The sequence below is a fragment of the Anabas testudineus genome, chromosome 10 (assembly GCF_900324465.2).
Source record: "Anabas testudineus chromosome 10, fAnaTes1.2, whole genome shotgun sequence".
NCBI lineage: Eukaryota > Metazoa > Chordata > Actinopteri > Anabantiformes > Anabantidae > Anabas > Anabas testudineus.
The window spans coordinates 104,882-130,005 of NC_046619.1; the positions used below are offsets into that span (position 1 = coordinate 104,882).

The 25,124-nt window shown below is 41.4% G+C and overlaps 1 protein-coding gene across 2 annotated transcripts in view; it reads right to left on the reverse strand.

Annotated features, from left to right (window-relative positions):
* LOC113164920 (storkhead-box protein 2-like) overlaps window positions 1-11,370 on the reverse strand; it is a 55,606-nt gene extending 44,236 nt beyond the window's left edge. Inside the window, exons 1-2 of one of the 2 annotated variants that reach the window (XM_026365532.1) lie at window positions 11,298-11,370; window positions 10,431-10,802 (exon numbers count right to left, since the gene is read on the reverse strand). In XM_026365532.1, coding sequence (XP_026221317.1) covers window positions 10,431-10,779 — 349 coding nt within the window. In that variant the 5' untranslated portion in view covers window positions 10,780-10,802; window positions 11,298-11,370. Of the gene's footprint in view, window positions 1-10,430; window positions 10,803-10,986 lie in introns of both variants that reach the window. The other variant, XM_026364703.1, reaches the window with a different exon arrangement.
* Window positions 11,371-25,124: the final 13,754 nt, after the last annotated feature.

Below are 25,124 nucleotides of genomic sequence, written 5' to 3' on the forward strand. Positions count from 1 at the left end.
CTCCTGGAACCTGATCTTCACCCACTCTTCTAAAGGGAGTGTTCCTAATCTCTTTCTAGGAGCCAGAAATCTTGCTGATTGATAGGGGATCAAATACTTATTTCACTCATTAAAATGCATATCAGTTACTCATTTTTTTGAAATGCGTTTTTCTCTGGATGTTTTTGTTGTTATTCAGTTTCTTCTACATGAAAACACAGATCATTTATCTGAAACAGCGTCCTCATCCGCAGAAGGAGGAATAAATTGAGGTGGTCCATGAGGCAGACCACTGGATGGTGTGGCCAAGTAGTCAACATAAGTAAATTAATAAATAGAGAGAGGAGAGAGAGTGAATTACAAAACATGTTAAGGTTTGATATCGTTTCAAGCAACTGTCTGAAAAAAAAAAAAATCTGAAGACTCTGAACTCAACAGCACTACAGTGTGTATGTTAATAACATTATCTCAGTGAAGACCCTCCACTTCAAAATCTTAGCTGCCATGTCAAAAATTCTGTACAAGTAATATTGTTCCAACCATTCTTCTTGCAATCATGTTTTGGTTACTCGCCTGGGAACAGAAACTAAAGTTCTTTTGCTCTTTAGCTAATTTCTAAGTAAAGACATTTCCCTTGAGGATAACAATACTGCCTAATTTTATTTTTTTAATATAAGCTGGAATCTGTATCTGTTTTTGCCTTGGAGGCAATGTGTGACGTTTAATTAAAAGATAAGGTGAGCGGACCTCTTCAACAGGTGACTACTTTAGCAGGTGTTTCCTACAATTTTGACAGAGAAGGGTTTGTAGTAATAACCACAGAGGCTGAATTGAGGTTACTATTAACTACAAAATAAGTTTCACTGAGCTAGCATAAGATGAGAAGTCATACTCAGAGAAGAAGAAAATAATAGCTGGGGTAAACTCCATCATTCAACTGTAATAGAAATAAGTACAAACCTAGCTCCACAAAATCAAGCGCTCATGATGACAGTTTGAGCAATCGCATTCTCCCACTTAATTTATTTCACTGAAAAAAATTTTAGCCAATAACATTAGTATTTCTTAAAAGACCTTCAGTATTTGCATCACAAACTTCCTAAAAAATATGTTGTTCCAAATGAAGTAATATAAAGCATGTGCATGTGTCACGTCCATAAGAAAAATTTGATAAAACTGTCCTCCACAGGGTTGGATACCTGGCAGGTTACCTTCAAAAATTCTGTACAACAGGTACAAATGCTACATATAGATATATGCATACATAAGAGAAAATGATGATTGAAAATGTTATGTTTTTAAAATATCAAGCAACAGCGTCACAGAAGAAAACATCCAGAAGAACACAGTCCAAGATTCAAAAGACAAGAATAATGTTGAAAAGAAGGGTCCAAGAAATTCAATAGTATGGGGATGTAATTTAAGTCAGACTGTGAAAAGAAGTACATTGCAAACTGTGTGACTAGCATTAAGAGTCAAAATGGGTTTTCCACTTTCAAACTTCTGAAGCTTTGGTGAATTGGTTGAGTCAAGAGTGCAAGTTGCCAATGCCTCACGTAATTCCATTCTGGACAATGAACTGATGAAATGGCCAGGCTTGCCAGCCTCACCTATGGTCATGTTACTGTTAACGTAATTGGGAGTTGCAGCTAATGCTCCTACTGTGATGTCTAGATTTATATATTTTCTCACACACCCCTTTAACAGTGACAAAATAAAGTGTCTACACCACTCCAGAGACCAGCTGTGAGCCTAGTCTAGTGCATTTCCCCTCTGTAGTTCATTCAACTAGTCTTAGCTTTAGCAGAAATATGACAGATAAGGGTAGAGTGCTGTTTCAAGTGAGTCAAAAGGGATCGATGGGGAGGTAGAAGTGTAAAAAGATAAGCCTGGATCCCTATCAGACAGAAAAAAAGCCTGTGACAGCAAAAATTGATCAAGGGACAGGGCACAAATACAAAAAGGTACAAGGAAAGGGGCTGCTGAGCTGACAGTGAGATGAAAGAGAACATAATCCCCCTAAGAAAGGCAAACACAGTCATTCATTTTTGTCCGTCCATCCATGGTCATTCCTTCAGGAGTCCCTTCACAAAACAAAGGACTTAGCACTGAGGGTAAAAAAGTCACTGTGTGTCTGTGTGTGTGACAACATGCACAGCTCAGAGAACTTCTTGAGTTGACTCGTTATAGGAGCGCACTGACGAAATGCTACAACACACACATCTTATCTTCTTTCATACGCACACACATACTTAGCAACACTGATGAAAGCAATCCCCTATTATTGTTGGGAGATTTTAGCTAGTACAGCACTTCTGCAATTTCCAACAGTTTCAAAGCAGCTGGGAAGCTGTGCCAGATGGTTGTAGGAGGCATAATTGTCCAAGGTTCACCACCTTTTCTGTTTCTCATTTCAAATCAATTTTCCCTAATGAATAACACACCCCTTGTGGTCAAATGTATTCCTGAGGTCAGAGCTGGCTATGTTGAATCTGATTTAAAACTCTTCCAGAGATACTGTATATGTAAATGAACTGTGATTATTATTTATGCTGGGGTTAAATTATGCAAATCAAAGAAAATAAATTTTGAGTTAGTGCGTCTCACCTTACTCTGGATCCTGTAACATACCTGTAGAGTGAAGTCATGATAGCCACATGTCATGATTTAACTACTGGCTGGTAGTGTCATATCTAGTAATATGGCAAGCTTTATTAGACAACCTAAAGTATGACAATCCAGAGTTGAGACAAAGAAACATAGATAAATGTCTCTGTCAACCCTTTGCAGTTTTCTTTCAGCTATCACCCTCCCAAACCTGTTAAAACGCCATAGACCGTGCTTCCTGACCTTTAAGAGGCCCTAATAAAAATGACTACAAAAAAAAAAAAAATCTAAATAAATGAACAGGCCCACTCACTGTTTTAATCAGACCCTTTATCTTTTTCTGACACGTGGCACTGAAAAACTGTTTTATCTGAGCATTTTTATATGGATTTACTATAATGGACAGATGAGCTCTTACGGCTCTCAGGAAAAAACATTTTTACATGAAAAGAACAGCTTTAAAATCATTTTGATCGTGAACTGACTTTTAATTAGGTGAATGGCATCTGTCATTGCCAACTGCATGCCCAAATAGTCTCTTACCGCACAATATAACTTTGGAATTCCATCTCAGGGACATCTTAAAGAACACCTTACAGCACCATGTCAAACACAACTTCAACTGTCTCAACTCAGCATGAGGAGGCAGGAAAAACAGACACACCAAAACACAATAAAAAGTGCGAATGTTGTTTGATTTATTGTGTGTGCTATACACAAATAAAGTTTGTTACAATGTTAAAACCTTTACTTGACCCCCTCAAGTTTGCCCATCAACCCCAACTTGAATGCCATCATGCATCTGCTCCATTTTATCTACCTTTTCAAAGTACAGTAATTGACCACTGTTTTAATGATATATAAAAATGTGAAACTGTAAATTGTAATATTCATTAAATACTACCATTATATGTCATTAACTTTGGGTGCTTTCACACCTACAGGATTTAGTTTGATTAAATCGGACTTAAGTTAGTTTTCCCTCTTGGTGCGGTTCGTTTTGTCTGGTGTGAACACAGTAATTGCACTTAAGTGCGAACCAAAACAACTGCACCAAGACCCCCAAAATGAGGTGTTGTCGATCTGAATCACTTAGCAAACTCTGGTGCGGTCCTCCTGGTGAGAACGCGTAGCGAACCAAAATGGGACCAAACGCTATGAATCACATGATTTGAGGGCTTTGGGTAGTGTGTAGATTTTCCTCTTTTTGGTTGTTGACCAAAACATGCTGTCTGATTAATCGAGGACAAACGTGGAGGTGTGATGAGGTGAAGTGCCTCGCATCAGACACTAGGTCAGACACCTGCAGAGCATCAGACCTGCAATGTAACGTAAGAAACAATAATCAACGGGATGACCAATCCACGTTAACATTCATAGTGAAATCATCTCTCTTCTGTCACACAAACATACAGTAGTCCACAACACTTTACATTCATCTTGTATTTACTTTTTCTGTTCCTGCGGCAGACAATCTGACCAATAAGCAGAGAGAATGTTCTCGCGTGGTTTGAAGTAACATGTTTTTGCAGACTTGGGTTTTTCTGTGTGTGAAACGAAACTGAACCAAGGAGAAATTGCTACAAGTTTACAAACTCATCAACTGATTCGGACCAAAGCAAACGAATTGTGAAGTGTGAAAGCACCCTTTGTCTTTTCTCGCTCCGGAAGTTGTGCTTCCTTCTCTCTGTCTCCCTCTATCTGTACTTTCTGCAGGTATTCTCTGCCTTGAAGTTGTATATTTCCAGATTCTAGTTACTGGCCTTACCGGCCTGCCCGATGATTTTGCTACTTGTTGTTTTTTGTTGCCTGCTGTTGCCCCCCGCTGTTTTATATATTTGACACTTTACAGTGTGGGTGCGGAGCTGATCGAACCAACCAATCACTGTGGGATATATGGGTCTCGGGGATGGGACATCGGTCGGGCTTAATCCAAGCAGAGAAAAGTTTCTCAATGAGTGACAGCAGCATCTGACTCAGGTGAGGAAAAGCAGTAAATGTGTATGATTATTTGCATGACCTAGCAGTGCTGCTTCCTTAGCTACAAGGCATGACAAACCATCCTGCTACTGTGATGAATTTGGCCACATGGGCTTGGGAAGGGTACTTTGAAAAACTGTTTCACAGTCTGCAGCTGCATCCTAAAATGCAACCTGAAACTCTATTATGCAAGGCCAACAGTACATCAGTTCTGTTAAGAAATGTTGTAGCTCTCCAAGCTTATTTCAGACGATTAAAGGATAAATCTCCTATAGTTAGTGGACTCCACATTTCAGCTTGTTTTCAGAAAAAAAGCAGACATTGGGTTCTCTCTGTCACAGAGGAAAAATATCATCCACACTGTTTGATCTATGGGTCCAGATGCAGTTGTTCATTCCCTGTATTTTCATCTTTTATGCTGTGGTCGGCTGGGGCGGCAACATGAAGGTGGCAGACACTAACAGGCTAAACAAACTGATTAAGAGGGTTAGCTCTGTTCTGGGGGTGGAGCTGGACCCTCTACATCAGGGGTGTCAAACTCAATTGCCAAAATCGTAAACACACTTTAGGCCGTGGGCCGAACGGGATACACATTTACACACACTAAAACTTTTAAAACGTAACTTTTTTTAACATAAACCTTAAATAACTTATAAAATTTTGCTCCCCATAAAAATATATCCTGTCAAATTATACAAATTCAAAATATGAACATGCTGCACAACAAAACCTGTCATTAAACTGCAGCTCAATCAGCTCCATCTGAATCTGCACAGGTGCAGTTTCCACATAGACGGCAAATGGGTTGCGAAGCAACTCAAAATTCTTTTCTTGTTCGTCAAAGTCACCAAAGCTCCGTGAGAACTCAGTTTATCAGCAAAGTGCGTATTTGCGAGCACCGTTGTGCCGATATGGTTCAACATTACTTGGCATCCTGAGGGCTGGCTTCGCAATAACTTGCAGCATCATAAGCTAAACTTGATTAACGCGGAATGTGTTCGGCAAGGCAGCTGAAGCGCTGCATTATGGGATCTGTAGTTTATTGTGTTACCAGCGCTTCATATCGCCGGGACATTAATAACAATAATATAGAAGTGATCTCGCGGGCCGGATATAGTTACACGACGGGCCGGATGTGGCCAATTTCTGCAGCACCAGTCCCAATTTTCTAGACAGAACTCTTCCTCAACATTCTTTGCACTTAAATCTTGAATGAAATAAATCTTGCATGTGCACCTCATGAAATAGAAATATTTCTTCCTATAACACTTTAATGTTTTTCTCCTTGGCTTAGATATTTTGCTTGCCTTGAACCTCATTTGTAAGTCACTTTGGATAAAAGCATCTGCCAAATAATAATATAATTCTATATTTTCTATATAATAATAATACATTCAAACCAATGGCATGCTGCAGTTCTTTTTGTAGGGTTCTTGCAGAACTCAACCAGTTCCTCCCTGCACAAAGGAGCAAATACCGGTCCTGCTGATGGGTTAGGGACCTTCTAAGGCCCCTGTCCAGCTCTAGTAATTGTCTAACTCCTGAAATCGTCTATACTCATGAGACTTTGCTGGGAGACACAGCAAACCTGTATGTACATATGTATTAATGTGCCTTCTTGGAGAAGTTAGAGTGTCTGTGCAACCTCCTTAGGGTCCAGGTATTGCCTAATGCTACCAGTAGTGGCACTGACCCAAGCCAAAAGAAAAGATCAGAAAAGTCAGAAAAGATGAGGAGGAAAAAAGTCAATGGTGTCCACCTATAAAACTATGTCTGTTTTTGGGATAGTCTCATTGTTGTCCCTCTAGTATACCTGTTGTTAATTTCATTAACACCAAAGCAGCTGAAAGTGATTAACCCCACTGTGTTACTTGACTGACCAGATGAATATTTCAGAAGTAGTGTACTCTGATTAAAAAGGTTTTCTGCATATCTTTGCCATGAATAATGGTGGAGCAGCTATGCCGAACAAACTGAGGGCAGTAGAACCACTGTACCTCCGAATCCATAGGTGCCCGGGGTTTGTGCAGGATTAGAACTACACAACATTTAGTAGTACTTTATTTTATTCTTACTTAGAGCACTGCTTCAGATCAGTCATTTGGTTTTCTGTACCATATGAAGTGCCTTAGCCATGAATTTATGTAAAAAACGTTTTCTTGTGTTACTTGTTAAGTGTTACTTCTCTGTATTCCAGTGTCCAGTCTGTACATTCATAATAACTTATAGTAGTCAGCGGTTGGGGTAAACATACCAGCTTACAATAGCTAACTCCAAAGTCTGAAAGTATATTAAATTCTCCCAAACAGCAGTGTAGAAAACATGTAGCACCAGCATGAGGTGCATAAGTTAGAATTTCACTACTCACATACAGTGGTAATGTGGTATTGAACAAAGACAATAACTGAAACTATAAGCTGCTATTTCATTTACAAGGATGTGTCTGACAATGACTCTGGAACTGAGATACTGTTTCACAATAATAAATCTGCACATTGTCAATGAAAATCCATCTCAACACTACAGGCTACGATTGAAAAGAGTAGACTACATGTTTTGTCTATTTGTTTTTACTGCTTTAAGAAAATACGTTTCAATTGTCAAAACACCAGTGGTGAGAGAAGTACCAGATCCTCTACTTCAGTAAAAGTGTCATTACCAAATTGTAGAGATACTCCGCAACAAGTCAGAGTCCTGCATTTAAATTTAAAAATGAATTACAAAAGCATACTCTTCCAAATACACTTAGCAACATAAATAACACAAACCTAGACCTATTTATTATTATGATTATTATCCAATGCTCAAATGTCAAGCTTACTGAGGAAAGAGGTGCTATTACTTTTAGTGCTGATATATATTGTTGAGTTTATATTAATATTATTTAGATTTTTTATTTTGAAAGGGAGGTAGGTCTATGGGAGTGCTCAAAAGCAGTGATGAAACTTTCTGGAGAGCTGCTCCATGCTGAAATGATTCACATACTGTAAACATGCATCTATAGCACCACCATGTGGACAGTTATTAGAGTTTTTGCATCTGACGTTTTTAACTCCTTCAACTCCTAAACCATAAGTAGTAAAAGTAAAATCTTTTTTCCTCTTGTTCCTTAGATGTTTCTGAAAATCTTTTTAATTAGGACTGCCCACTTCCTTCTGACAAAAATCCTCACCATTTTGTATCATCTGTAAAACACTGTCTTGAATCCTTTTCCTCATACTTTATCAAAAGGGGTATAAATCTGGTAAACACCTTATTTGGACCACCAATTCTGCAACAGTTCTTACCGTTGGCCTGTAACTCTTAAAAATGTTTGGGTGGGGTCTTGAAAAATTCAATGGCGTAGCTCCTAAATGCAATTTACCAGGCAAACCAAATTTTGCACGCTACTGTAAAATACTACTCTATGTACACCTGTAGAGTTTCATGCGGATTGGCCAATAGGGGGAGCTACAGTAATTTTCATAGGCGTGAAATCTCCTACACTTCTACCATCTGCAGATATGCTTAACATACTAAAATATTACAGTAGCCAGCAGTTATGGAACTGTAAATATTAAACTTATGGTTAAGCTTAAGTAATAGAAACAACTCACTGACAATGAGTATGTGCCAACCACACTGAAGTATGACCATACTGCCACCTGCTGGAGAGTTTGGAAGAATTTTTAAACTTTTCACACACACATTTTTCAGCTGCAAGGAGCTGTGACAACTTGCTTTCAGCAATCACATTTTCTTTAGGAAATGCACATTCTAGTAAGTTAATATTATACAATTGTCCATTTCAGAATATAATTTGATTAAAATTATTGATGACCACATAATGCTTTCTTGATGCTTTAACGACGACCTAATGCTGAATTCTTAACCCATCATAACAGACTGATGTATTAGCTACATTCTCAAAATAATGATTTCAACATTGTAGTTAAGGCCATCAACATTATTTTCTGTTAAATCTTGAACATATCTGGTATAATAAATACACTTTTTACCAGACGTACAATATTGAACTAGATTTACTTAAATGCAGAGGTTATAAATACCATGATAATAATATACAGTGGCAAGAAAAACTTTGTGACCCTTTTGGAATTTCATGGTTTTCTGCATTAATTTGTCATAAAATGTGCTCTGATCTTCATCTAAGTCACAACAAAACACAGTCTGCTTAAAATAATACTACACAAACATTATATGTTTTCTTGAACATAACATGTAAACATTCACAGTGCAGGGTGGAAAAAGTATCTGAACCTGAAGTGTAAGAGTATTATTTTAAGCAGACTGTGTTTTTTTTTATTGTTGTGACTTAGTTGAAGATCAGAGCACATTTTATGACAAATGAATGCAGAAAACCATGAAATTCCAAAAGGGGCACAAAGTTTTTCTTGCCACTGTAAGTACATTTACTGTAGTACAGTACTTAAAGTGCCCATATTATGCTAAATCGTACATCATCAGTCACCAAGGCCAGTCATAAATATTAAACCTGTTTAAAATATCTTTATTTCAAAAACTTGTCCTGACTGAGCCAGACTGTCACTGACCCATCTAAGGCGGGCGAGTCATCATAACCAAAACACATTCATAATCATTTGTTGATGTTGATGATGATTAGTTGTTGTATGCCGGCGTTTAGAGGAGCAACTCTAAGCTCTTTTAAAATGTTTGATTGGTTGATCAAAAAAGTATTAATGAACATAGAATGTCAAAAGGCATATGAATATTTTTTTTTATGTAGTGGATATAAACTTTAAAATTAACCTCAAGTTTGAAAACAGAGGCATACTTGAGAAGTAGCCAATTCACACACACACACACTCATTTTGGCTCCCAAGCTGAATAATTTGACAATGTAATTTCACATTTTAACAGCACAGTGGAAGTTTGTTTAATTGACATCCATTCGGGATGTGCCATATCATGTCTTCCGGTCAAATCTTTAATTAATAAAGTAGTAAGTATATAAAATAAAACAATTTTATCATTTAGGACGTAATGTGTAATGTAGGCCTAACAAAAATGTGAAATAATCATGATCATGCAGATATGTTCACTATCCATCCATTATCCTAATCACTTTGACTGTTAAGGGTCATGGGTGTGCTGGAGCCTCAGGTGTTACTGGGCAAGAGGCAGGGCACACCATGGCATACAGAGACAGACAAACATTCAAATTCACACCTATAGACAATTTAGAGTTGCTAGTGAACTTAACTTTACGTCTTTAGACGGTGGGAGGACGTCAGAAGATGACCCAGAGAAAACCCAGAAAACCCACAGAGAAAGAAATTCCACACAGAAAGGTAGCTGGCTGACGCATGGATTTGAACACCTGTTCCTCTTGCTGCAGGGCAACACTGCTAACCACTACACCACCATGAACACTTTCTTACTTTCCTTTTTGCAGCCATTCCCATTATCATCAGTTGTTCTTTTGTTCTTCTCCGTTTGGGTCATTTGCTGGATTTTTAGCCTTGTAAAATCTAAATCTTAGTAATACTATTACACGTACTTAAAATGAAAATGCAGCCTCTGTTATGTCTTTTTCACCTCCTTGATCACCAAGTGTTCAGATAGAATTCTTCGTATTCAGTGCGATTTACAAGAGAAATTCATTTGAAGTTTTGCATTAGTTAATATTAAAAGTCTAGCTCTGAAAATGTATGGGCATAAAAATGACAGATGTAACAAATACACATTTGCAAGATCTGCAATGATGATGATGGTCAGGTATGTGTCAGTACTGAATGGAGATAGTCTAGTAATATCTCAAACTATCAACGGAAACGCACTTGTAAGCTCTGGAAAGCGAGTGGGCCTAGGCCTATCCAGACGGGTGGGTGTAGAGTGCTTACCTAGATATTTGATGGTGAATCCCCGAGGCGGATTGAGAGACCTCCGCATCCAGCCTTCTCTCAGTACCTCCAGGTGGTCCTCCTTTCCCTGTATCAGCAGAACATGCTCGTCTATCCAGCCCAGAAAGAATGTCTCGGACACAGCCTCCGTAACCCGTTGGTTCCACACATGTTGTTGTGTATTTTCTGCTTTGAAATCTGCAAAAATCTCATAGCCGGTGTGATGTCTCGGCAACTCGTCACTCTCTGACACAGCGACAGCCCCCGACTCAGCGACAGCCCCCGACTCTCCATGCCTGCTTAGCACTATAGCCAAGGAATGAGGAGCTATTTGTAGAAAAGACTCCATTGTCGCGTTGGGCCTCTAGCTGTCTGTGAAATGCAGTGTTGGCATTGTATTTACCGATCTGTGACACCGTTAGGGTTATTTGAAATCAACTGTACATGTTAGCTAGCAAGATGTGTAGCTACAAGCTACGCGTTGCAGTAGCTGCACAGGTTACTACTGTGTTTCCATGAAGCTAGTCCGCTAGTTCTGTTACCTCCTGAGCCTTACCTGAAACACATTCCTAAACCTTTTAAGGTCCAACGTGATGTATCACCCGGTTACCGCACCGGATATTTGCTACAGCATCATGTGGAGCGTTGTTCACCTCAAGTAAGAGCTTACATTCGCGATTTTCGATGGTAACATGTTACGTTAGATTTCTGGGAATAAAACCTAGCCAGCTAGCTGGATGCTAACGTCATAATACATTCATCAAGGCAACTGATGCGGTCAGCCCTATTCGTCGCATGGCAGCAGCCTAGTCTCGTGGGAAAATGATGTTCTTGCCGCCCTTCGCTATTATTGAGGGGGCAAACTACCTGCAGCCGTGGAAGACTTTAGCCTCATACGTTGCGGTACGATGCAAGATGTGCTCATTCAGGTACAGTGATAACTGCGGTATCCGCAAGGACAAAACTTGCATCCGGGCAAACTTTCAAATTAAAACATGCAGCTCTATCTAAATTGACAGGCTATTATTTAATCATTTTCAGATAAACATTTCATACTGTGCTTTCTTTGCACTTAATCCAAACTGCTCCAGGCTGTGGTTGTACAGGGCAGTTTCCAGGCGTTAAAGTGTGTTATTGTGTGAATGTGATCAGAATTGTCCTACAAAAGACTGGTTGCTCTTTTTAAAACGACCCTGAATAAATAATGGTTAAAATACAGAAAAAGAAACACTGGCTCTGAAACAACTGTAATGAAAAAAGGCTTACTGGCAGTGAAGAACTGGTTTAGCATGGCAAAGGAGAGTGTCACAGTTCTGCCCTTTGTTTATATTTTACCCACCTGTAAAGTCAGTATTCACCCTCAAGCTGCTTTTATACAAAACCCCATCATAATGGTTTAAATTGACATGTCATCCAACATGACATACCAGTATGGAAGTAATAAATATGTTTACTCACACTGTACCAAAGGTAGATTTTTGTGAATTTGTACTATTTGGAGTATTTAAAAAACACTAACACTACATTTTCTTTTACTTTTTTTTTTTCAAGTATTTTACTTCACTACAATTTAAATAAGCTCTGTAATTATGGAGCTAAATCTGGGGCCATATGTTTTATCAATTTGTAACAAAACAAAAATGTAAATGAAAAGCAAACAATTTGAAAATGAAATGAATTGTACTGGTCTTGAAATCTGAAAAATAATAAAAAATAACTAGAATATAAATAACTGAATACAATGCTATTTAATACAAGTTTGTTTTATATTTTAATACATATTAATTATATAAATTTATATATATATATATATATATATATATATATATATATCTTTTTAACAAACTGGACTGGACAAAGAACTCATCCGCACTGTACAAAAAGGCTTAGAGCCAGATGTAGTTTCTGAGGAGACTCAGGTCTTTCAACGATTATTTGCCTTTTATTTGTTGTCATTTTACTCTGGACTATAATTATTGACCCATTTTCATTTACCTATTTTTATCCATCTTACATATTCTGCATATATACAGAGTTTTCTGTGTTGTTGTTATTCTGTATTTCTATTGGTGTGGATCCTTTCTGGTTGTGGTTCCCTTTTTTTCCGTCTGTGTTGAGAACTTTAACTAGGCAAACCAATTCCCCCCGTTAATTTTGAATCTTGAATTGAATCTTAAATATATGTACAAATTAAGAGTGGACAAGATACAAACTTAGGACAACGTTTACATTTTTAATGCTGTTTTAGATCTTATATGACATCAATCACAGCTCAAGGTGAATCATTAATGGCTTGCAGTTTGGTGTGAGTGGAAAGAGGAGAGAGAAAAGAACAGCAGGCAACAAAAGAACAACTACAAGAAGCTGCAAAAACACTGTGCAGGTTGGGGGGACAGTAACTATACAAATGGAGACACAGAACTCCAATGTCAGGAATACCTGTAGAAAAGTACAGAGAGGGAGACAGAAAGGGCAGAAGGCACAACTACAACAGAGAGAGGACACAAAGTTACAGACAAGCAATGGTGGCATATAAGTTGAGAGAGGAGAGGAGCTCAGTGTATCAGTGGAGGTCCCCCAACAGACTAAGTCTACAGCAGCATAACTAATAGATGGTTTAGAGTCACCTGAGCCAGGTCTAAGTATAAACTGGATAGTGTAGTGGTAATTATAGGGTTACCACTATTTCTCAGGTGAAAGAAGGCAGATGTTTTACTGTATGAGGTATTGGAAATAACCTGTTCTAAGATAACTCTGGCATTCCTTACAGTATTACCTGAGGCCAATTCTATCTCATCTAGTGTAACAATATAATTAGTATAATAAAATTATAATTACACACGTCTCGAGTTATTTAGGACCAAATAGACTAACTTCTGCCTTGTCTGAAAATTGCAATCCTAGATTGCACTACATCTCTGTTTGTTATTTGCTTGGATTGTTTTGAAATTCATTCGTTGGACTTTTCTTTCCCCCCATTTGTGAAGGGGATTGACACAAATGTGTTTGTTACTTTATATTTCTAATTTGTGAGTTTGTTTGTGTTCGGTTTGCATTTGTGCATTGATTTTTGTTACGGCACTTGTATTTTGGGTTAGCTTGTTGGTTTGTGTTTTTGTCTGCATTAGAGCTTTGATTTTTGTTTGGTATTTTGTATGTCTAGTTTACATGGTAGTTTGTATTTTTGCCTGCTTTACTGCAGTGTTTTCAGTTGTTACTTTGTATGTCTGGGTAATGGTGTTGTTTGTATTGGTACTTTGATTTTTGTTGTTACTTTGTATGTACAGTCAGTGTGTGTTAAGTTCTTTTGTGTCTGCATCACAACACTTGTTTCTGTTGGTACTTTGTATTCTTAGTCATGCTTTGTTAACGGGGTGGCTGTGGCTCAATAGGTAGAGCAGTTGTCTGCCAATCACAGGATAGGTGGTTTGATTCCCACACATGCCAAAGTGTCCTTAGACAAGATACAAGTTGCCCCCGGTGAGTCATAGCAGCTCTGCTATTGTGCTTGTGTGTGCGAATGGGTGAATAAGATGCAGTGTAAAGCGCTTTGAGTACCAGCCAGGTAGAAAAGCACTATATAAGTGCAGACCATTTGTTCATTACCGTTTTGGGTCTCTTTTTGTTGTCACTTTGTATTCACCTTGAGTTTGTGTTGTAGTGCATGTTTGATCCCCTCGTCTTGTTGGTTCTACGAGTCCCCTGTTTTTGGACCGGGTTGAAATTAAATCCTTTTGTTTGTCAACCTCTCACCTTGTTTGTTAGTTTGTAACATGAGGTTTGACTACAGTGACCTTGAAAGCCTGTGGCACGTAGTCCACGTAAGCACCAGGCCGGCGGAGGGAGGCCAGGAGGAGGGCCCGGAAACACCAGACCGGGCGAGCAGAGGGAGGCCCGGAGGAGGGGCCGGGTGCAGGAGGCGGCAAACAGGACTGGAGAGACGACGAACCAGAAAGCAGAGCCTCGGGCGGGAGGTGGCTTACAGGACAGGAGAGCTCTGGGCGGACAGCCCGGAGGCGCCAGACAGGAGGACAGGACAGCCGCAGACAGGAGGACAGGAGGACAGGAGAGCCGCAGACAGGAGAGCCTCGGGTGGACGGCCCGGAGGCGCCAGGAGAGCCGCAGACAGACCGGAACAGGAGCCGTGACGGAGACCGGAACAGGAGCCGTGACTGTGACCGGAGCTGTGGTGACCGGAACAGGAGCGGTGACTGGAACTGGAGCCGGAACCGGAGCAGCTGCGGTGGTCGTGATGACTGGAGTGGCCGTGACTGTGACTGGAGCAGGAACAGGGGGGGTTTAAGAGCTGGGGACCGGGGAAGCTCTGAGTCTCCAATGTGAGCGTCCTTGAGAGTTCGGAACTCTGCGTATTTCATCAGGAAGTGTTTGTCCGCGAGAGTGTCGATAGCCAATTCGGTGATTGATTGTATGTCGCCTGTGCTATCTACTGTGTCCAGGCATTTCAACAGATACTCCGCTGTGTCAAGCAGGTCTAGGTACTCCTCCTGCAATGCTTTGGAAAAAGGACCATAACACTTGAAACAGGGACACGGGGGAAGTCTGGTTTGGCCATTTAGGAGATCATAGGGATCCATGGCTGTGGTTGGTCAGATCGTACTGTCACGAATTAGGGAGGGGGAACAAGGCAGGTTGGAACTGAAACAGGATTTATTTGAGAAAACTACAAAAACAGGCAGAAACACCAGGACAAAGTAACAACAGAAAACCATCAGTGAGACTGGGAACAAAGTAACAAAACAAAACTCCAAAGTGTCAAAGAAAGCCGCTGCTCAATGGCAGGAAAACAACTCACTGAGAAACAGGTAACAATGTCCAGAGTTCAGAGGGGGGAACAACGTCCAGAGAATACAGGGGGAAGTAGACAGGACTGGGAAGGAGGAGCAGAGGCAGGAAGGGTTGAGCAGGCAGATTCAGAAACAGGTAGGGTTGATATCAGGCATGCAACACAAGCTGGAAACAGGTTGGCGAACGATGGCTAGGAACAGGCTAGGAACAGGCTAGGAACAGGCTGGGAACAGGCTAGGAACAGGCTAGGAACAGCCTGGGTTGAAACACGAAGACGATCTGACAGAGGGGAAAGGGCTGAGGAGAGTTTTGTAGGGAGAAGGGAACACAGGTGAGTCCAATGTTGAGCTGATTGCTGTGAGCTCTTATGTTTGAAGTAAATGAGATATTCTGGTCAAAGATACCTCTGAGATTCCTCAGTGTTATTTGAGGCAAATGCTATGTCATCTAGGGTAAGAACGTGATTAAACAGAGTGTTGTAACCATCTAGTGTTTTTTGTCTTTTTCTATTTACTATTCTTTTTAAACGTCACCCAATTCCTAAGATCAGAGACAAGACTGCATGACATTTAGGTAGGGGGAATGGGGAAGGAGAGAGGGAGAGAAGAATAGGGGAGGAAAGAGGAAGAGGTTTACATGCTGCATCCTTGGCGGCCTCATCAGCAGCTGCGTTGCCTAAAGAGACAAAGTCACGGTTAGGAGTGTGTGCTAAGGGGTGAAGTTTGTCTCCATGAGCCTGTAAAAGAACAAAAGTCATGCATCTCTATTCTTCATCCAAAGTCTGGGTGAATGGTTTAGTCAGGTCAGGTAGTCCTAAGGTGGGTGCAGACTGGAGCGCTATTTTAAGGTCAAAAAACGATTGTTCAGCTTCAGGGTTCCACTGTAATGTGGTTGAGGGTGTGTGAGCTGAAGTAGTGAAAGCTCCAAGCGGCACGTCCAATAGTGCATAATTAGGAATGAAATTTCTGCAGTAAGAACACATGCCTAAAAAGGACATCAGTTGGAGCTCAAGTGGGAGCAGAACATCAGCTCCCTCACCAAGAAGGCTCAACAGAGGCTGTACTTCTTGCGGCAGCTGAAGAAGTACAACCTCCCAAAGCAGATGCTGACCAACTTCTACACTGCCATCATCGAATCCATCCTCACCTCCTCCATCACAGTCTGGTTTGCTGCAGCCACTGCCAGGGTCAAGGCCAGGCTGCAGAGAATCATACGCTCTGCCGAGAAGGTGAGCAGCCTTCCATCACTCCGGGACCTGTACGTCTCCAGGACCCAGAGACGTGCATCCAGGATTGCAGCTGATCCCTCTCAACCTGGCCATGCACTATTTCAACCTCTCCCCTCTGGCAAGAGACTCCAGTCCATCAGGACCAGGACCTCACGCCACAAGAACAGTTTCTTCCCTGCTGCTGTCAGCCTGCTGAACAGTTCCCCAATTCCCCCCAAATAACCTCTGCACAAATCCCCCGCTCCCAACCAACTGTGAATATGCATATTTACGTTTGTTTGTTTTTCCTGCTATTCTATTCTATGTCTGCACCTAACATCAGGACAAATTCCTAGTGCTGTAAAATGCCCTTTATCGCACCTGGCAATAAAATGTTTCTGATTCTGATTCTGATTGTTTCTTTGTACATGGACGGGGGAGCTGTTGTATGGCCTCAATGCGTTTGGGTGAGATGGATTTGCCATCACCCAGGAAGATAACTTTCCTCCGAACAAATTGCAATTTGAAACAACTAGCCTTGTGGCCCTCTTCTTGGAGATGTTTTAGAAGAGCAATAGTATCTTGTGCACAAGCTTCTTCTGTGTCGCTGCAAACCATAAGGTCATCCACATATTGCAGAAGTGCAGAGTGGGAGGAGAGAATCACTTTGTCAAGACTAGCTTTCAGTGCAGCATTATATATAGTTGGACTTTCAACATAACCCTGTCCTAACCTAGTAAATGTATAGGACTTGCAATAAAACTGAAATGAAAACCAGTACTGGCTATCAGGGTGTACAGGAACACTGAAATAAGAATTAGCTAAATCAACAACAGAGAAAAACTTAGCTGATGGTGGAACTTGTGAGAGGATGGTGTATGGATTCGGTACCGTGGGAGCTCTAGGCTGAACTGCAGCATTTACTGCTTGAAGATCTTGGACAAACCTCCATTCTGTGGGTTGACCATGGTCTCTGATCTTCTTTACAAGAAACAAGGGAGTGCGCACAGGGGACAATTACTCCAGCTGTGAGCAATGAGTTAAAAACCGGTGTGATACCATTGATGGCTTCCTGTTTTAAAGGATATTGTGGTTTACATGGACGATAATCAGATTTAGGAATAATAATTACAGGTTCACAATCCTTTATTAGACCAACATCATATTTATGAGAAGCCCAAAGGGAGGATGGCACTGAGTCTAGTAAAGGTTCAAAAATGGAGGGCGCTTCTGATGTTACTTGAAACAAATGCAACAAGGATGATGTAGGGGTGGGAACCAGCTGGTCTGTACAAACAACATGAACAACACGAACAACATTAAAGCTAGCCTGATACGTTTTACAAAAACACTGCAGAGTTGGAGAATAACTCACAGAGGGATCTGCAGTGGGTGGCCATTGTCTTACAGCTTGACAGCGCTTAACAAACAAGCCTAGGTCCTGCCACTCCTCCATGTTATGTTTGGCCAAAGACACATGTGGGGAGGAGGGAGGGACATCATAAGAGCAAAGCTGTTGTGGGCTAAGGGAGATCGCAAGCGCGCACCTGTACTCATCCCAGTACAGGGTTTGAGAGGTAATACATTCATCAGCTAAGCGGAGCCATAGTTTCTCATGTTGTTCATTTGCATCATAGGACACATGAGCTGTGCAATGCAGCTCTCCTGATGTCATGAAATCTGAACATGTGTCTGTTAACTTCTGATGGGCAAAGGTGAGAAGGTCAGTGGTAAACATCTCACTATTGATTAACCACTCATATACATACATGAGGGGAACAGAGTTCAAGTGCATACCAGTAAATTAATCCAAATCAGAAGTGTTAATTACATTTAAGCCATCAGGTTTGCTGATAATACTTACACCCAACAAACACATGAGGTCTCTTCCTAGGAGATTTATTGCACATAGGAAAGCCTGCTACTTTCCCGCTGACATCTTTTCTACCTGCAACTTCCCTCTGATGTTGCTTTCTATCACGATTCTGAGCTTCAGTCCACCATGATTCAAAACACTTCTCATGTTTCTTCACTACTTGGAAATCTTTAACTTTCACTGTCTTTTCCTTTGTTAATTTTTTTTTCTCTTTTCTCTAATCCTTCTTTAAGTTTGTTCAACTCCTTGAGGCTCAATGAACCTCCACTTGGAAACCCAAATTCTTTATGCCATTCATTCAGACATTCCACACATTCAACACCATATTTTCTTCTCATGCATTTCACAATTTCACTATGCGTAACATCTTCCTTTGTCTAACTTGACCTCATTTCGGTGGCGGCCCCCCTAGTATATATACACTTATTTACTGAAATAGACGTCTCTATCTCAGGGACCGTCTCAGGCACGTATCCCCGCCTCTCTTTATTGCTCGCTGACAATAAAGTAATTATACCTTTGAAGATATAATTCTCAGAATAAATTCCACATTTGGAATAGATTTCACTAGTTTTGTACACTACAAAACTACTTCAGTTCGCAGACTGAATTCCATAACTTTTACCAGTAAGTTTTACCCTAAGCAAAACTACTTCTTCAGTTCCTCATTTTCTTTTTTTTTTTTTTATATGTCTTCGTCTGTGTCTTAATTTAATTTCGATTTTTCTCTCACCGGATCAGTATTTCAGGGTTCGTTGGATGTCGCCGGTAGACAACCTCAGGCAGAGTGAAACAGTCCCCCCTTCGCTATGTCTAAGGCGGTTGGAGGCTGAAGACTCTGGTCTTCAGGGTATTCACCTCTTGTCACTCTGTCCAGGCGGTCACTCGCGACATCCAACTTCTGACACCAAGTTTGTGGAGGAAATTTAGAAATTCGTGCTGATCCTCATCCAAAAAAGAAATGATGAGAGAAAATTCTGTTTGTCCTCATCAGGAAAAGATCATCATATGATCTTAACAAGACAATGGGGTATTGTTCTTAAGTGATGCTGTCAACACTTATCCGGGTTCACTGAGCATCATGAGTTTTCTGAACACTCAAGCTGCATAGATAAAGAAACACATGTTTTAGAGTTCAGCTGAGTCAGCAGAAAACATTAAACAGTCACAATGTTAAATTTCTTCAACAACTCCAATCAGGGGGAGACAGGCAAACTGTAGTGGATCTAAAGATGTTTCAACCGGAGGCCTCAAATGGGCAGTACCAGTCTCTCCAGAACTTTCATGACGTGAGGGGATGGTGACTGGCTGTAATCATTTAGAATAGTTGGAGATGAACATATCGGCGGTGGCATGAGAAATCATGTCTTCCAAAGCTTCAGCACACACTCCTGTCTAAGCTGAGGTTGAAGAAGTGCTGTAGGATCTCATAGAGCTTATCAGCACAGGCCTACAGAACTCTGGGGCTGACTCCATCAGGTCCTATAGTAATTTTGGTTCAGCCTAGCTGCTTCTTCACCTGGCTGCTGGAAACAGACAGATGGCTGGGTGGGGGATGTGATTGGTGTGCTGTCTCTCATATTCATTACCAGCGGGGAGTGGGTGCAGGCGGATGGCAATGGAGATGTAATGGGTATACTGTTTGTGTGTCTGGATTAGGATAAGGTAATGTAACACAAGGTGATGTCTTCACAGAGACGTGGCTCAGCGACAGAGTCCCGGACGCCGCCATCAACCTACACGGCCTAACTGCGTTTCGAGCCGACAGGAACCCAGCTCTGTGCGGTAAGAGTCGCGGCGGTGGTGTGTGTGTTTTTATTAACACGGACTGGTATAAGGACTCTGTACTGGTTTCCAGCTACTGTTCACCACTTGTGGAGTTTGTGACTGTTCGGTGCAGACCTTTTTATTTACTGAGGGAATTCACCACTGCTTTCATCTTTGGAGTTTACATCCCTCCTGGCGTTAATGCCAAAGAGGCGTTGGGTGAACTACATGGGGCTATCAGCGACGTGCAGAACGTCCAACCTGACGGACTGGTCATCATTGCCGGAGATTTCAACCATGTAAATCTCAAGTTAGTGCTCCCTAAACTCCATCAGCATGTGGACTTTGCAACGAGGGGGGAGAACACGCTGGATCGTGTTTACACCAACATCACCGGCACGTACCGAGCGGAGCCCCGCCCCCACCTCGGATACTCAGACCACATCTCTGTTATGCTAATTCCAGCATACAGACCACTTGTCCGACGCTCCCAACCGGTTCTGAAGCAGGTAAAGACCTGGCCAGCAGGAGCCATCTTGCTCTTCAGGACTGCTTTGAGTGCACCGACTGGGACATGTCAGGGAAGCTGCAACACCAGTGATTACGTCAACTTGGAGGAGTACACATCACGTTCCAACCAGAAACCGTGGATGACTGCTAGGGTGCGTGCGCTGCTGAAGTCGAGGGACTCCGCCTTCAGAGCAGGAGACATGACGGCCTTAAGAACAGCAAGGGCTGAACTGTCCCGAGCCATCAGAGAGGCGAAGCGCACGCACGCCAGGAGGATCCACGGCCACTTTGAGGACAGCGGAGACAACCGGTGCATGTGGCAGGGCATCCAGGCGATCACTAACTACAAGACAACTCCACCCGTCTGTGATAGCAATGCCTCCCTCCCAGATGTGCTGAACGACTTCTACGCCCGATTTGAGGTACAGGTAAAGAATAACATGGTAGCTAGGAAATCCACCCTTCCCTCAAATGATCAGGTACTCTGTCTCTCCACAGCCGACGTGAGGAAGACTCTACGCAGAATCAACCCACGGAAGGCTGCTGGTCCTGACAACGTTCCTGGCAGGGTCCTCAGGGAATGCGCAGATCAGCTCGTGGATGTCTTCACTGACATCTTCAACATCTCCCTGACCAGCGCCGTTGTTCCTACATGCCTCAAGTCAACGACCATCGTGTCGGTGCCGAAGACGTCTACTGTCTCCTGCCTCAACGACTACCGCCCTGTTGCACTCACACCCATCATCATGAAGTGCTTCGAGAGGCTGGTCATGAGGCACATCAAGTCCCAGCTTCCACCCTCACTGGTCCCTCTGCAGTTTGCATAATGTCCAAACCGTTCCACGGACGATGCCATCATCACTGCTCTCCACCTGGCCCTCAGCCATCTGGACAACAAAGACACATATGTTCGAATGCTGTTCATAGACTTCAGCTCAGCATTCAACACCATCATTCCCCAGCAGCTGATTGGGAAGCGGAGCCGACTGGGTCTGACCACCTCCCTCTGCAACTGGATCCTGGACTTCCTGACTGGGAGACCCCAGTCAGACTGGGAGACCCCAGTCAGTCCGGATCGGGAACAGCATCTCCAGCACCACCATGCTGAGCACAGGGCTGTGTGCTCAGTCCACTGCTGTTCACTCTGCTGACTCACGACTGTGTAGCGATGCACAGCTCGAATCTGATCATCAAGTTCGCTGATGACACGACTGTGGTGGGTCTCATCAGCAAGAACGACGAGTCAGCGTACAGAGAGGAGGTACATCAGCTCTCAGCCTGGTGCAAGGCCAACAACCTGTCTCTGAACGTTGGGAAAACTAAAAAGATGGTTGTTGACTTTAGAAGAGCAAAGAGTGACCACTCTCCACTAAACACCGATGGAGCGTCAGTGGAGATCGTCAAGAGCACCAAATTTCTTGGTGTCCATCTGGAGGAGAACCATCAGCAAAAAGGCCCAGCAGCGTCTCTACTTCCTGAGGAAGCTGAGGAAAGCCCATCTGCCGCCCCCCATTTTGACTACATTTTACAGGGGAACCATTGAGAGCACCCCTCACACCCAATCTTCACACTTCTGCCATCAGGGAAGAGGTTCCGGATCATTCGGGCCCTCACAACCTGACTTTTGAACAGTTTCTTCCCCCAAGCCATCAGGCTCCTCAACACACACACAAACTGTTATAATGTTTACATGTCTTTATTTTGCACAAATCATTTGATCTTGCTGTTCTTCCACATAATTTCCACCATAGTTTTTACAGTACATCAGATGTACATTGTACATTTCAGCTACTGGTCGCTGCTGTTTTTGTGTTCTGTTTTGTCTTCAGATGTTTGTCTGTACTTTCTCTTTGTGTTCTTGCACTGTTTGCACTAGGTTGCACAGGATGCACTTTATGTGGCTAAGACTGCTTAGCAGTTCTCAGCTCCATGTTCTGTCTTGTTACTGTCTTATGTCTCATTTCACTATGTACTGCTTCAGCTATATGTGGCTGGAATGACAATAAAGCTTCTTGACTTGACTTGACTTGACCATCCATGAGTTTAATTTAAAAACTAAACATTTAATGACACTTTGCATAATAATTTGGAACACGGTATATACCTACTAATAAAGGATAGGGGCTAATGATGCCCTGTCATATAGATTCAAAAAACTTTATTAATCCCAGAGGGAAATTGTTTTTCCTTATTGCCATTATTCTCAACACAGACAGAAAGAAAAGGAACCACAACCAGGAAAGATCCACAAGACTTCTATGCATTAAGTCTTTTATCTGGCTTTGTCAGTTTGAAACTAATTTTAAAAAAAGTTTAATACTAAAATGTTTTACACGACAATGATCCTTGACAACTTTTATCTTCAACTAAATTAAGATAAACTAATATGAAAATAAAACTAGTCTAAACAACTAAACCAGAATAAATCAAACCAATGGTAAAATTAAATAAAAGAAAATTCAATTTGAATACTTTGAACTATTGTTTTTTTTTAACTTATTTACTCATTTGTGTAAGCTAGGGTATACTGGAGTTGTGAGTACTAAATAATAACAGGGACATATTGCAACTTGTAATTTTATTGAGAAGTCAATAAAATGGATATGATGTACCTATTACACAGCCATGTGTTTGTGGTTTTACTTTCCACCTCAGTTAGTGGGGTGAAGGACAGTGTCCCATAGAAGCCACTGATACATTCTTCTCTTTGCTATAAGGAAAAAACAGCACATGGCATTAGAGAATTGTGCCTTATCTTTTTAGTGTGTGTGTCAGTGTCTACATGTGAACATGCATTGTTTTGTGTTTCTGTGTATGAATAGATGTAGGTACATGTAACATGCCTGTTCTGCTCGCAAAGAACACACTGTGCTGTAGGTCTTTCCATCACTGCCACATACTGGATCATACTGTTTGGTGCAGGCTCTACCTACATACTTCTCACAGGCAGGCTGAAAAAAAACACATGCATATTGGAATTATTGGAAAAAACCTGCACTTCTTAGACTTATGCATCAGCTAGTGTTATAGTCTAGCTAGTAATTATAGTCTAGCATGGAATGACAGCAATTATAGCAAGTTCCCCCACCCCTTACAGAGGGGGGAGGAATTGTAAAGATTGATGGCCACAGGTAGAAAGGACCTCCTCTGGCGTTCTGTGGAGCATTTAAGGTAATCAGTCTTTGGCTGATCATGCTCCTCTTTCTAGCCAACACACTGTGTATTGGGTGGGAGGGATTGTCCAGGATTGAGAGGAGTTTGGACAGCATCCTCCTCTCAGCTACAACATGTAGAGAGTCCAGCTCTCCATAGTCAGACAGAGTCTCCTGCTCTTATTTAGTTTCTCCTCATCCTCCTTTTGTAATAAGGATATTTGTGATAAGTGTAAGTATTTTGCAGCATTGGAGGCAAGGCTGACCAAATTGGAAACTCAGCTCTGCACTATGAAAAACAAACCAACTAATCAGGTTCCAGAAGCTGGTGCAGAGCCACCTAGTCTAGCTCCCATTAGCTGTCCTCCAGCAGTTTTCGAGCAGCCAGAAAATCAGGCTGGGTGACAGTTCGTTGGAAACATAACCCCTGGTTTCACTTTACACCACTTCAGGCCAGGTGTGAAGTGAAGATGTTTGTGTAGTCTGATGGACTGATACATAACGTTATTTTTTTTCAGAGAAGCCTGTCTAATTGTGCAATGTCATTGCACAAAGAAGCAGATATTGCTCCTGATGCTGGGTTGTTGAACTACTACAGCCCTGTTGAGCTTTTCTTATGTAACAGCCAGTCTCCTGATATCTCCTCCATGGTATTGAGACTATACTAGAACACACAACAACATTCCATCTTGGAGTAACTGGAATACCCAAGAGTGGGCCAGGTGTGAAGTAATGATTTGATGAACAAAATTGGATGTGAAAAGGTAAAGGAATTACCTTTTCACATCCAATTTTGTTCATCAAATCATTATTGTGACATAAATCTCTGTTTATCTGCTGAACTGTATGTTGTATTAGGGGGTAAACAGGGGATGGTTTAATTGTCTTTTCATAGTGGTTTACGTTTTGATTTAATTGTTGGTCAGATATGTCATTGCCTGTTGGCTGACTACTGCTCATTGTATGTGCTCAAGTTTGCTGGGGTATTGGGTTCAATATAATATTAATATAATATAATGTGTGCAAATCTTTTACCAATCTGTTGTATCCAGTACAACATACCAGCTGGTCAAACAGATGAGTGGAATCGGTGAGAGACTACTCCCGCTCTGTTGTGATAAGGATAGATAGAGGAAGTCACTCCTGCCAACAGCTATCACCTTGCACGACTATATTCAAGCAGTGAAGAGCTCTGCTCTAACCTAGCCAAACTAACTAGTGACAATATTCAGTAACTTATTATTTGTATTATATGCATTATAATATATATAAGTATCTATCTATCTATCTATCTATCTATCTATCTATCTATCTATCTATCTATCTATCTATCTATCTATCTATCTTTTTCTAAGTGGGTCTGCCATAACTTTTAA